This window comes from Leptonychotes weddellii, chromosome 13 (genome assembly GCF_054177405.1).
Source record: "Leptonychotes weddellii isolate Sample4059 chromosome 13, ASM5417740v2, whole genome shotgun sequence".
In the NCBI taxonomy this organism is placed as follows: domain Eukaryota; kingdom Metazoa; phylum Chordata; class Mammalia; order Carnivora; family Phocidae; genus Leptonychotes; species Leptonychotes weddellii.
This window is the reverse complement of record NC_138381.1, coordinates 55,128,317-55,140,502: the sequence shown is the minus strand read 5'-3', so window position 1 is coordinate 55,140,502 and position 12,186 is coordinate 55,128,317. Positions and strand designations below refer to the sequence as shown.

The window sequence follows — 12,186 nt, the reverse complement described above, 5'->3', positions numbered from 1 at the left end:
CTCCGTGGTCGGCATTGGGTCACAAGCTGGCTCCGGAGCCAGTCCTCAGACTCTCAGACCTCAGCTCAGCCCTGAAACAAGTGGGGTGGGATCTGCCTCCCCTGAGCACTTACGGATGTGAGAGAGGTGCCACCTAAACAGTCATTGTCCTGCTAGGGAGGCAGAGAGTCCCCCAGAGTAAGACATTGCAGCTTGAGATGTTTAAGGTGGAATTCAAAACATAAGCAAGATCCAGGCAGCAGGCCTGGTGGGGAGTGGGTGGCTAAAGTCAAGTGGGGACGAAGGTATCTAAAGTTAGGAAGGTCCAGGAATCAGATGTTGGAGCGTCTGCATGGATCATCCACACAGATGTTGACAGTGCGAAGAATGAAGGCAATTAGTGGTGTCCGGCTGGCTCAGTCGGTAGAGCATGCGACTCATGATCTCAGGGGGTCGTGGGTTTGAGCCCCACGTTGGGCGTGGAGCCTACTTAAAAAAAATAAAATTTGGAAAAAAAAAGAATTAAGGCAATAGATGGCCAGGGTGGGGCAGTGGGGGTGGAGAGAGGGACCCCCCGCAAGCCAAACTGCCAACTCCTCAGTAAATGACAGGGATGAGGGACAAGAGGGAAGGAGGGTGGGCAGTCCTTTCTTTCCTTCTCCACTAAACCCAACTGATTATAAGATCTTTAAGTGTTTCCAAGTCTTATCCCCACTGCGCCGGCCCAAGCACTCATTTATCTCCTCTGCGCTGGGGAGCAGCTTCTAGACCGGCCACATGATAGTCCAATGAAATAAAAAGCCCCTGGGTGGGTTCCCAGCGTTGGTGCTTTTCAAAGCTCCTCCGATTACTCCAGCATACAGCCGTGGCTGCGACCACCGCTCTACCTCTCACGCTGTGGCCCCTTATCGCCTCAAAGGGCAGTTGGAGCAGATCCCTGCTATCCACTCAGTGGAATGAATGTATTAAGCCTCTGTGCTCCAGACACTGGGAAAAGAAAAATGAAAAGCACGTGGTTGCCTCTCCCCCAGACACCCACCCTGGGATATAAGTGCACGCATTACTGCAGTGGAGACTCGTGGGTGCCCCCAGGGCAGGCAGGCTCCACACCGCCAGGCGACTCTGAATACAGACTTGGGACAGAAGACGTAATGGAGCATCCTCATCTCCATTTCACTGAGCCCCCCACATCCAGCCAAGTGTACTTCCCGGATCTTGCTTGTATTTTAAACTGTTTTGCTTCAGAGATCTCAAACTCTAAAATCTGTCAAAACCCCGTTGTCGTCAAAATTAAATCTCGACTTCTTGGAATGAAATATATAAGGCCCTTATGATATGGCTCCTTGTCTACCTTTCTAGCTTCAGGTCTTGCCACTTCCTCCTGGGACTTTGCAATCCAGCCTTACAGGCAACTTACAACCTCTTAAGAGCACTGTACCCCCTCATGTTTCTGAATTTTTGCATCTACTTCTCTCTTCATCTGGAAGATGCTTCCGGGACAAGCATGGAGGAGCACATTCTGGCTGGAAGAAATAGTATGAGCGAATGTCTGGTGATGACAAGGAAGCACTTTGCCCAATCTGGCTGGCAAATTGGGCAAGGTGGATTTGAGGCCGTTGGTCTCCATTGGCATCGGAGTCCCTGGGAGAACTTGTTAAACCACAAACGTCTGTCCCCCTCGGCCCCCGCCTACTGCATGGCCGGGCTGAGGGTGGGGCCCGGGGTCTCCATCTCTAAGAGGCTCCCAGGTGCTGCAGCTGCTGCTAACAGAGTGAAGGAAAGTGTGGTCTTTGACCAGAGATGGAGGTATCAGGATAGAACTTCAAGCAGGGATGTGACTTTCGTTGGTTGTTCAACAATTATGGATTCATTGTGTACCAACTATGTTTCTGACTCTGGAAATACTAAGGATAAGGATAACTTAATATCTGATCTCAAAAGGTTTTTTAGCCTGGTGGGAGAGGCAGAAAATCGCAGATGATCATAATAGATTGTGGGGAGTCTCAGGGGGAGGTGTGCATAGGCTGTGATGTAATCAGAAGGAGGGAGCTGCATGGATGGGGAGACACCTGAGCTGGGCGTGGCTGCCTGAGAAGCCACAGCTGTGTGTCAGGGAGACCTGAGGGCAGGGCAAGGGACAGAAGGTGGTCCTCATTTCTCCCCCCTTCTCGGTTACCCAGCTTCACCATACACAGCATGTTTCTGTACCAAGGCACCACCTGGTTAGGGTCTTAGTTTCCTCACATGGTGAGATACAAACTCAGCAGCTCATCCCTCTCAGACCTGGAGCAACCTACAGGAGCTGTCTCCCCTACAGTGTGTTCTAACTCACCATCCAGCCCCATTCCTTAAGGCTCATGCTCCATTCCCATTTGTGGAAAATGCTGACTGTAAATGATGATGGTTTTTAAAAACCAAAATAACAGCACCTAACTTTCTAGGGCTGAGTGCGTAGGAAGTGTTCCACAACGGGCCTGATCATAACTGTGAGCCATTGTAGCACAGATGTGAGGGGGAAATCATGCAAACCCCACTGTCCAGTCCTATACGTTAGCAGCTCAGCCTTCCACGAACCCCAAAGGAAAAGCTGCCCCCTGCCCCCTGCTTCTGCAGTTCCACCGTGGGCCTCGTCAGCCAGGCAGCCCCTCCATCAGACAGACTGCATTGCTCTGTGAGCTCTCTTTTGCTTATCTATAAAACAGGCACAGTACCACCAACTTTGGAAGATTACTGTAAGGTTAAAGCCATAGGTGGTAAAGGTCAATGTGAGTAGATGGTAGCCTAACCTAGGTCTTCTGGCTGGTTCCGTGAGCTCTTTCCTCTTCCCTGGCTCATTGTACAAACAGGTTCCAGACGCCCAGTCAGTGCCTCGTGCTGTGCTAAGTGCTGGGATTCAGTAGCAGGCTAGATGAGGTCCCCTGCCCTCACACCCCATCTCATTCTGCGCAGGTTTCTCTTCTTCGCAAAACAAGCATCTGCTTCTTTGTACCTGAACTTTGGTTGTGGTAGTGCAGAGTAAATACAAATCTAAAAAGAAAAAAATTGATTTCTTCCTGGTGCAAAAGGAAAAGAGCCTCTCCTTTCCCTTCTTAAAGAGCATTTACTCTAGAAAACTTGTACATTCTTCATCCTTTCGAGATGTGTGTACATGTTTTTAAAAAGCTAAGTAGGCCTTTTGCCAGTTCTAACCCAGAAATGTTCTTTCTCAAGGTCCTGGGCACCATCTCTCTGAAATGTTAGCTTAATTTCCAGGAGCACCTGGCTTCAAACCTACCTTCTATGGCAACGACATGAGAATTTTATTGCTTCTTCGGATAAAGACAATTAGCAAACAAAAACAGTCACTCTAATCACCAGGTAAATTTAGGGTGAACTCTGTGTCACCCTAAAAAGGTGTGGTCGAGTCCTCTCACTTGAGAACATGGATGTAGGTGTCGCACCTGCCTGGCTATGTAACTATATAAAAGGGTGAGATTTCTTGCTGTCTTTGCAATCTCTTTAGGGGACCGCCTGTGACGCACATTACCTTCTGGTTTAATGCGACTCAATACTAAAACTGTTTTCTTTTTCTTCTATTTCCTTGGGGAGTTTTGGGGGGTCTGGCAGGAGATTTTGCTTTTCTTTATACTTACCAAGAGTAGAAACCAGGCTGGCTGGAGAGCGCTTTGGGAGAATTTGGACAACCTGAGCGATGAGCATTAGTCCCTCGCCTCCCATCCCTGCATTTGCAGCCGGTGCTGTCCGCGCATCTCCCTGCCGCAGCGCAGATCCCCCATCCGCGGCTCCAGCTGAGTCCCGCATTCCTATTTTTAGCCGCCATAACCCTCGTGGCCAAGCGACAGGCAAGCGGGCGGGGCCGGAGAGCGCCCGGCCCCGCCCCCGCCGCGCGCGCCCCGCCCCCGCCCCGCCCCCACGCGCCTGGAGGGAGGAGCCGGGCGCGCAGGATCGGGCGCGCGGGGTCCGAGCGGGGAGCCCGCGCCCTGCGGCTGGCGGGCGGCGGCGATGAAGATCTGGAGCTCGGAGCACGTGTTCGGGTGAGGTCGGGCAGCGGGCCACGGTGGGGTCCAGACCGGCGCCTGCTCCTGCCCCCGAGCCGCGGGGGGCGGCCGAGGAAAGGCTGGACCCCAGACCAGGCCCTCGCCGAGCCCGCCCAGCACCGCGCTGGCCGCTCCGAGACCGCGGCCCTGGCATCCTAAAAAGGGGGCGGGCTCTGTCCCTTCTAGGGCGTCGTTAGGAAGAGAGCCGGCGGAGTGGCGCCGTCTGTTTGATGGAAGGGCCGCCTAACGGACGGAGGCGGGTGGTGGGATTGTCGAAGCTAGGGGGCGGGGGGCGGGGGGCGGCTTTTCCCTGGGGGTCTGACGGAGGGCCGAGCTGCGGGGACGGATCTCAGCCAGTCCAATGGGGCCAGACGGCGCGGGCCGGCGAGTGCCCTCGGCGGCGGGGCGCCCTGGTGTGCATGGAGGCCCGGGTGGACGCGGCGGGGAGGGGACTCGGCAAAGTGGCCGTGCCCACACTTCAGCTCACCCGGGAGCAGGCCCGATCTCGCCTGCACAATGCGCTCTTTGGGGCAGGGCGCCCGGCATCCTAGGGAGAACGGAGGCCTGGAGAGCGGGCCCGGTCCTTCCCTGAGATTGTGCGGTGCAGTTGAACACAGACTAAGCTGTGAGCTCGGGAGGAAGCCAAATGTGGAGAAGGGTTGTGGGGGTCTTTCACCCTGAATGCACTTGTGGGCATGGAAAGCCTCCAAGCCAGAGTGGAAAACTGGGAACTGTTTAGGAGTATCCTCGTGACCTAAATGGTATCTTCTCCTAAGTCGCTTGATATGTGACTCTATGAAATTATCCTTTAAGATTTTTTAAAGGAACAAAGATTTTAAAGATTCCTTGACCCCACTTAGAGAAGCATTTCGTTTTTGGAAAAAAAAAAAAATACTGCGTGAAATGGAATTGTCATCCTTTGGCCTATAAAATTATTATAATAAAAATTTATCAAGTGATTTAAAACCTCCGAAATTATTTTTAATGAAATCTTTAGACTTTAGGGGAAACAGTTTAGTGTGGATCTTTGTAGAGTCTGCAGCCTTTCTCAGCTGGGGTTCCTTGAGAGATCCAGTGAAAACCCCAGTGAGAATGACTCCAGAGATTCTTTTCTCAATTTGGGACATAACTGGCACCATCAGAATGCAGAGGGGAGAAGTTAAGTCATTGCAAACTGTGTGCCCCGGCAGTGGGGCTCAGTGTTCTCACTGAACACCTGAGAAGGACTGCCCTAGAGGTTCATGGAATGTTGGTTGACAAGCAGAAGTGAATGGTCAGCTTAGGGAAAGTCACTATTGATAAAATTCACCTACTTAATGTGTACGATTCAATGATTCTTAGTCAATTTACAGGGTTGTACAACCATCACCAAGGTCCGGTTTTAGAACATTTCCATCATGCTACAGAGACACCCTCATTCCCATTCACAGGCACCCGCCACTCTCATTCCAAGCCCCAGGCAACCACTAATCTGCTGTTTCTGTAGATTTGCCTTTTCCAGACATTTGACATAAATGTCCTCATACAATATGTGGTCATTTGTGTCTGGCTTCTTTTACTTGGCACATTTTTTTGAGGTTCATTGGTATGGTAGCCTGATGAGTCCTCCGTTCCTTACCTCATTCATTTTGTGTCCCTGATACTCTGCCAGTGCCTGGCACATAGTAGGTGCTCAGTGTGGGGCTGAGGAATCTCAAGGAAACCAGGTGCCCTTCCAGAATGAGGGCGGCTAGCCATCAAAAGAATTCCAGGGAGCCCCCAAGCTGCTGTAGACTAGGTGCTGATCCTCTGCCGTTGATTTTTAAACTTAAAATTGGCAAATGTGGAATGCAAGTGGCTGAGGATGATGGTAGGTAGGCCCCTGTGGCAGACAGATGGTGAGTGACCTGATACTCTTTGATGACAGGCCATCTGTAGGACAGTACCAAAGTGGAAGCCTGGCTTTCTAGCTAGGCTTAATAAGGAGTTTCCCTTTGCTTAGTCCCTTAAAATCACTGTTTTGTTTTGTTTTTTCCTTTGGGGGTTATAAACCTTTCTTTTTCTTTCTATACTTGTTTACTTTTTATATATTTGTTGTGCTGGCAGTGAGTATTTGATTGGAGGTTCATAAGTTTACTCTTGAAAGGCAAGAAATAATCAGGCACAAAAACTTTGACATTTATCAAGTTTTCCTCCTGTGTCCTGAAGAAACCCCAGGGCCCAGGGGTGCATGAGTGGTGCAGTTGGCTAAGCTCTCAACTCTTGGTTTCAGCTCGGCTTATGATCTCAGGATCATGAGATCGAGTCCCACATCTGGCTCTGTGCTCGTTGCGCACTCTGCTTGGGAGTCTCCCTCCCTCTCCCTCTCATTCTCTCTCTTTCTCTAAAATAAATAAATCTTAAAAAAAAAAAAAAAGAAACCCCAGGGCCTGGAGTGGGGTATGAACACAGCTATGGAAATGGAGAGCCCTTTGGGAATGCCATTGGAATCAACGTGTGTTACCTAGACAGGGTTCAATAGAGTTTAAATAGTAATGAAAAATACAGGACTGAATTATAAAAATATAGAAAGGGACATTAAACATTAACAGGTCCATAAATTTCATCCTCACAGCATTGACCAAGGTTTCAGGTAGGCCTAGAACAGAATCTTTCCTAATAGCCAACACAAGATTGGCTGACAGCATCAAGATCATACACTCCTTGGATTCCAGCAGCTACCAGGAAAGATATCCAGAAGGTGATAACCATCTCAGAGAAGTCAGGAGCTTTGGAGGGGATGTACCCTCCATCAGGCTTGCTTTCTAGCCAGGAGCAGGGGAAAGCACCTCCCCACCGTTTCTTTTAAACAAGAGAAATTGAACATTACAGACAAGAGTTGAAGTGCCTCCCAGTGCTGTTCCCTTTCGCCCCAAAGGCAGACAAGATTATGAACTTGGTGGGTTCATCCTTCTGAAGGTTGGTTTGACTACGTTTATGTGTGTGTGTGTGTTTATCCATAAACAATACATAATGTCATTTGTTGTCTTAAAATGGAAATCAGTGGCATCACTTGGTACAGATCTTTTGACCATTTCCCTTTCTTCACAACAGTGTGTTTTTGAGATGTGTGTGTGTGTTTGTGTGTCTCATAGCAGCATGATATTCCATTGTATGAATATGTCACAATTTATCCTTTCTCTTATTGAAGGGACATAACATTTCCCCCTTTATTCCATATCATACTGCAGTGATCACTTATGTGTACGTTTCCAGCCCCTTTAATCAAGGGCCCGCTTAGGCCAGTGATTCTCAAACTCTTCAGCCTCAGGACCTCTTTACATTCTTAGAAAATATTGGGTGCCCCAGACAGTTTTTATTTGGGTTATATCTACCACTGTTTACTATATTAGAAATTAAAATGGATAAATTTAAAAATATTTATTCATTCATTCAAATTAATAATTAATAATGATAAACCCACTTCATTAATAAAAACAAACCTGTATTTTCCAAAAGCACAAAAATTAGCAGGAAGAGTGGCGCTGTTTGATTTTTTTTTGCTAATTTCTGGCGTAACAGAAGATAGCTTGATCCTCCTGTCTGCTTCTGCACCAGTGTTTTGCAGTCTGTTGTTTTTGTTCAAATATACGAATAAAACCCAACCTCACTCTATGAGTAAAACCCATTTGGTATTTTAATAGTCTTTTAAAGTGATTGTGGCTACTTTAAGTAATTTGCTACTACAACAAGCCAAGTGGTTTCTGAAGTTCATTGCAGTGGAAGATCTGAAACCATAATGACCAGAGAAATTGGCCTGCCTTATACATGAGTGACATCTCGCACCAGCCACTTGGAACATATGGGTTCATCAGGTATGCAGTATGGGGCAGTCATCAGGCTCCCAGTAGAGGATACAAGTTTTCTAAAATTCCAGTCTGCATTCAAAAGCTCAAATTTTCTCTTTGGCAGCAAATAATAATCAGTTGTTCTTGAAGTGATAGGCTCGCTGTATTCATTTTTGAGAAAATGTCTGCCACATACCTAAGTCTGAATAACCAAAGTCCGTGCATCTGTTGTTCCGCATAGAAGTGGTGGGCTGGGCTGGAGAGTAGCAGCTAGCTGGGCCCACCGCCCACCAGCTGCCTGGGGCTCCCCCGGCCACGGTGGACCTCCAAGTGCAGTTGGTCTGCTTCCTGCGCGCCCTGCTGTCTTGCTCAGAACATCAGTACAGGGGTACTTAGGGGTCTAATGCAAAATTAATAATCTTACTATTTCATAATGGATATTTTTAAGAGACACTGGCATTGTTTTCCTGAGTGAACAGCAGTGAGCCCTGACCCCAAGTGCGGTTTGGGGTCAGGGCCTTCATTCGTGGGGAGAGCCCAGCAGCTTTACCCTCTGTTGATTTTGCAGCATTGGGGTAAAGGTCAATGTGGAGCAAAAGGCAAATCATGTCTCAGTAGCACTGAGGCAGTTTTGCCTGGCAGAGCTCTGGAGAGGGCTGGGAGCCCCCAGGCGTGGAGCATACTCTGCGAGCCGCCGGGCTGGGCCTGGAGTTGCTTTGGGCGGGTGCGGGAGCGCGCTGCCTTGCTTGTGGCTGCCTTCAGATATTTTTTAAAAACCTTGTTATTATGGAAATTTTAAAAGTATGCAAAAATGGAGAGCTGAGAATAGTGCGTGCCCGCTGCCATCTCCCACGTTGACAGTCACCCTCTCACAGCCCAGCTGGCTTCACGTGTCCCTACCCACCGCTCCTTCCCCCTGGGTTATTTTAGGCAAATCCCAGGCGTCCTATAATTTCATCCCACTTCATCTTTCTGACACCCTGGCTGTGCATAGAGAGATGCTTTGTTACTCCTTTCCACTCCCCAGTGTGCCAGGTAGACCGAATCCCACCACCTCCTGGGCTGCTGGGCCAGGCGCCGCAGGGGTGATGCCCGGCGCTGTGCTCCGAGGCAGCCACCCCTGGGGACGGAGTCACACTCCACCGTGGTCACTGTGAGTCACAGACAGAGCCAGGACTGCGCCTCCCAGGATGAACTTCAGCTGATTCCTGGCCTGCCTGACCCAGATAGCTGAGCAAAAGCCCTGACACCAGGGCACAGGCCTTCTCTGCATCTCTCAGGGCTTGGACCGATTTACCACCCACAGCTCAGTCTCCCCCTTTTTCCCAACACTTGGTATTGCCAGACTTTGCCATTTTTGCCAATCGAATGAATGTCAGGCTATTTCCTTTAACCAGGAAGTGTGCTCTACTTAACCCTTGGTATTTTAAAAAATGTTATTTCCTGCATCTGCTGATGTCCGTATTAACTTGTATTGGTCCTCCTGCTATAATCAGTAGATTATACTGATTTACAGGTGCTGAGCCCCTGCACAGCTGAAAATTATGTGTAAATTTTAAAGTAGAATTATTTATTATGTGAGTGTTTTAAGTGGCTTGTATTTAGTTTCAATCATCAGCTAGAAAGATGCAAGGTTTCTCTAGAAAAGAAAGATTTATTGTGTATGATGTGCTTTGTACAAGTATTTCAACTCTTTGCTAGTTTTAAGTAATTTCAGGAGGCAAAGCCTATTCTGCTTAAAGTAGTGATTTTTATGGGAACAACTCTTAGGACCTTAGCCTGCAATGCTCGCAGAGTATTTCATTGAGAAGGCCCCCATGTAACTCGGTCCCTTACTGCTTTCACGTATGTCCAGATTCTCCCTCCTTCCCTAGATCTTGGATCAACCACGTCCCTGACAGTTCTTTCCCAGAGAAGAAGGCTCAGCTCTCTGGGTCCTCCAGAGTGATCAGGTGTAACCACATCTCTGTGTCTTCATCGCTTTATGTTAAAGCTGGTGGATGTATTAACTCAGTGACATGATTCCATGGTTTGAAAAAGCATTTCTTTGTTTAAAAGAGGAGATTTTAGATCAGTTCCTGACAATTTAGAGGCCATGGAACATAATGGAAACAACAGAGGGTAGGGGGCTGGGAGACCCAGTTCTAGAGTGGGCCCTGCTGCAAACTTTTGACACGGGACAGAGTTTTATGAGGATAAAGTAAATTAATGGTCAGTAACTGATATTTTAAAAGGATGTCAAATATGGAACAAAACCCGTCAATTTGTTCATAATCTTTGATATTTGACTTAGTAATTCCATTTCTAGGAATTAATCTTAAGGAAAAATTAGGTATGTGAAAGATGAGTATACACAAATGTTTGCTACTGTCTTTATTTTATGGAGCAAAATTGGGAGCAAAAGCTAAATAACCGTTGTAGGGAGCTAGTTACATATAAATACCTATAAGATGACCTGTGGTGTAGCCCTTTATAATCAGATTTCTGAAAATAGGTTTATGATATGGGAAGATGTTCATCATCAGTTAAATATAAAAAGCAGTGTCTGAGTATGGTTTGAGCATGATCCCAGTTTAATTTTTGTAAGGGGTGCATGTGTGTGTGTGTGTGTGAGTGCATGTGTGTGTGTGCGTGCGTGCGCACGCGTGTGTCTAGCTCTTGACTCTGGGCTGTGTCTACACATGTTGTTTAAACTTGTCTGAGTACATCTGCGAAAATGATGGCGTTGTTGACATATTCATCCTTGCCGGAGGCTCAGATGCTTCTGGGAGCACACACATCCCAAGGAAGGAAGAATTGGGGGAAGACGCACTCAGGGGGCGGTCCACCCTGAAAACCTGAAGGGGGCACCTCTGACTCCCTGTGGACAGCCGTAGGGTTTCAGCCTAACCGAGCACTAAAGAAGCACTGCCCCATCAGTGGGGCAGCCGTGAACATGGCTCGAGACCTCGCCGATAGCGGGACACCAAACAGGGACAAAGGTGCCCACCCCCTGCCTCAAGGCTCAGGGCCAGAGAGAGAGTGGCGGCGGCCTGCAGGAGAAGCTTCAGGGAGAGCTGGGGACACCTTCGGGGACTCCCACACAGCCTGGCATCATCTTTGGATAGTGGAATTGTGGATGCTTTTATTTGCATACTTTGTTTTTCAGTACTTTGGACACTTTTTATAATCAGAAAAAAATATGTTGGCCACTTCACGCCATATACCACTTCAAAGGTGGGACAAAGTACAGTTTCCCTTGAATAATGTGGGGGGTTAGGGGTGCTGAGCCCCTGCACAGCTGAAAATTACGTGTAACTTGTTTAAAAATCCCCTTTCTGTGGTGCCTGAGTGGCTCAGTCGGTTGAACGTCTGCCTTCGGCTCAGGTCATGATCTCATGGTTCTGGGATCGAGCCCTGCATCGGGCTCCCTGCTCAGGGGGAGTCTGCTTGTCCCTCTCCCTCTGCCCCTCCCCCTGCTCATGCTCTCTCTCATTCTCTCTCAAATACAATCTTTTTTTCTAAAGATTTTATTTATTTATTCGACAGAGAGAGACACAGCGAGAGGGGGAACACAAGCAGGGGGAGTGGGAGAGGGAGAAGCAGGCTTCCCGTGGAGCAGGGAGCCCAATGCGGGGCTCGATCCCAGGACCCTGGGATCATTACCTGAGCTGAAGGCAGACGCTTAACGACTGAGCCACCCAGGCGCCCCTCAAATACAATCTTTAAAAAGAAAATCCCCTTTCAGTAAATGGCCCAACTAGCCACACAGTTGTTCAAGCCAGAAACTTGGGCATCATTCTTGAGTCCTCCTCTCTCCTTATTTTCAGGATTAATACATAGTTTATCATCCAAATTGGGATACCTTTGAAGGTGAAAGAGGACACTCTTAATATGTCCAATAAGACAAAAGGCAAAAATTGGAATTGTCCTGGACAAACTGGAATGTATGGTCACTTTACCTTTCTTTCTCTTACAATTAGTTACAAAGTACTACTACTTCTTTTTTTTTTTTTATTCCTATGTTAATCCCCATACATTACATCATTAGTTCTAGATGAAGTGTTCCATGATTCATTGTTTGTGCATAACACCCAGTGCTCCATGCAGAACGTGCCCTCCTCAATACCCACCACCAGGCCAACCCATCCTCCCACCCCCTCCCCTCTAGAACCCCCAGCCTGTTTTTCAGAGTCCATCGTCTCTCATGGTTCGTCTACCCCTCCGATTTCCCCCGCTTCATTCTTCCCCTCCCGCTACCTTCTTCTTCTTCTTTTTTTTTACTTAACATATATTGCATTATGGGTGCCTGGGTGGCTCAGTCGTTGGGCGTCTGCCTTCGGCTCGGGTCATGATCCCGGGGTCCTGGGATCGAGTCCCACATC

General features: G+C 48.3%; 1 protein-coding gene and 1 non-coding gene across 15 annotated transcripts in view; both read left to right on the top strand.

Annotated features, from left to right (window-relative positions):
• The first annotated feature begins 384 nt into the window (after window positions 1–384).
• Window positions 385–459, top strand: TRNAM-CAU (transfer RNA methionine (anticodon CAU)). Its single transcript has one exon. It is a non-coding gene; the product is annotated as a tRNA-Met (tRNA).
• A 3,436-nt stretch (window positions 460–3,895) lies between these two features.
• The window catches only part of PRELID3A (PRELI domain containing 3A), a 31,637-nt gene continuing 23,346 nt past the window's right edge, over window positions 3,896–12,186 (top strand). For all 14 annotated transcript variants that reach the window (XM_081802617.1, XM_081802624.1, XM_081802623.1 and 11 more), the window contains exon 1: window positions 3,896–4,013. In XM_081802617.1, coding sequence (XP_081658743.1) covers window positions 3,982–4,013 — 32 coding nt within the window. In that variant the 5' untranslated portion in view covers window positions 3,896–3,981. The remainder of the gene's footprint in view (window positions 4,014–12,186) is intronic.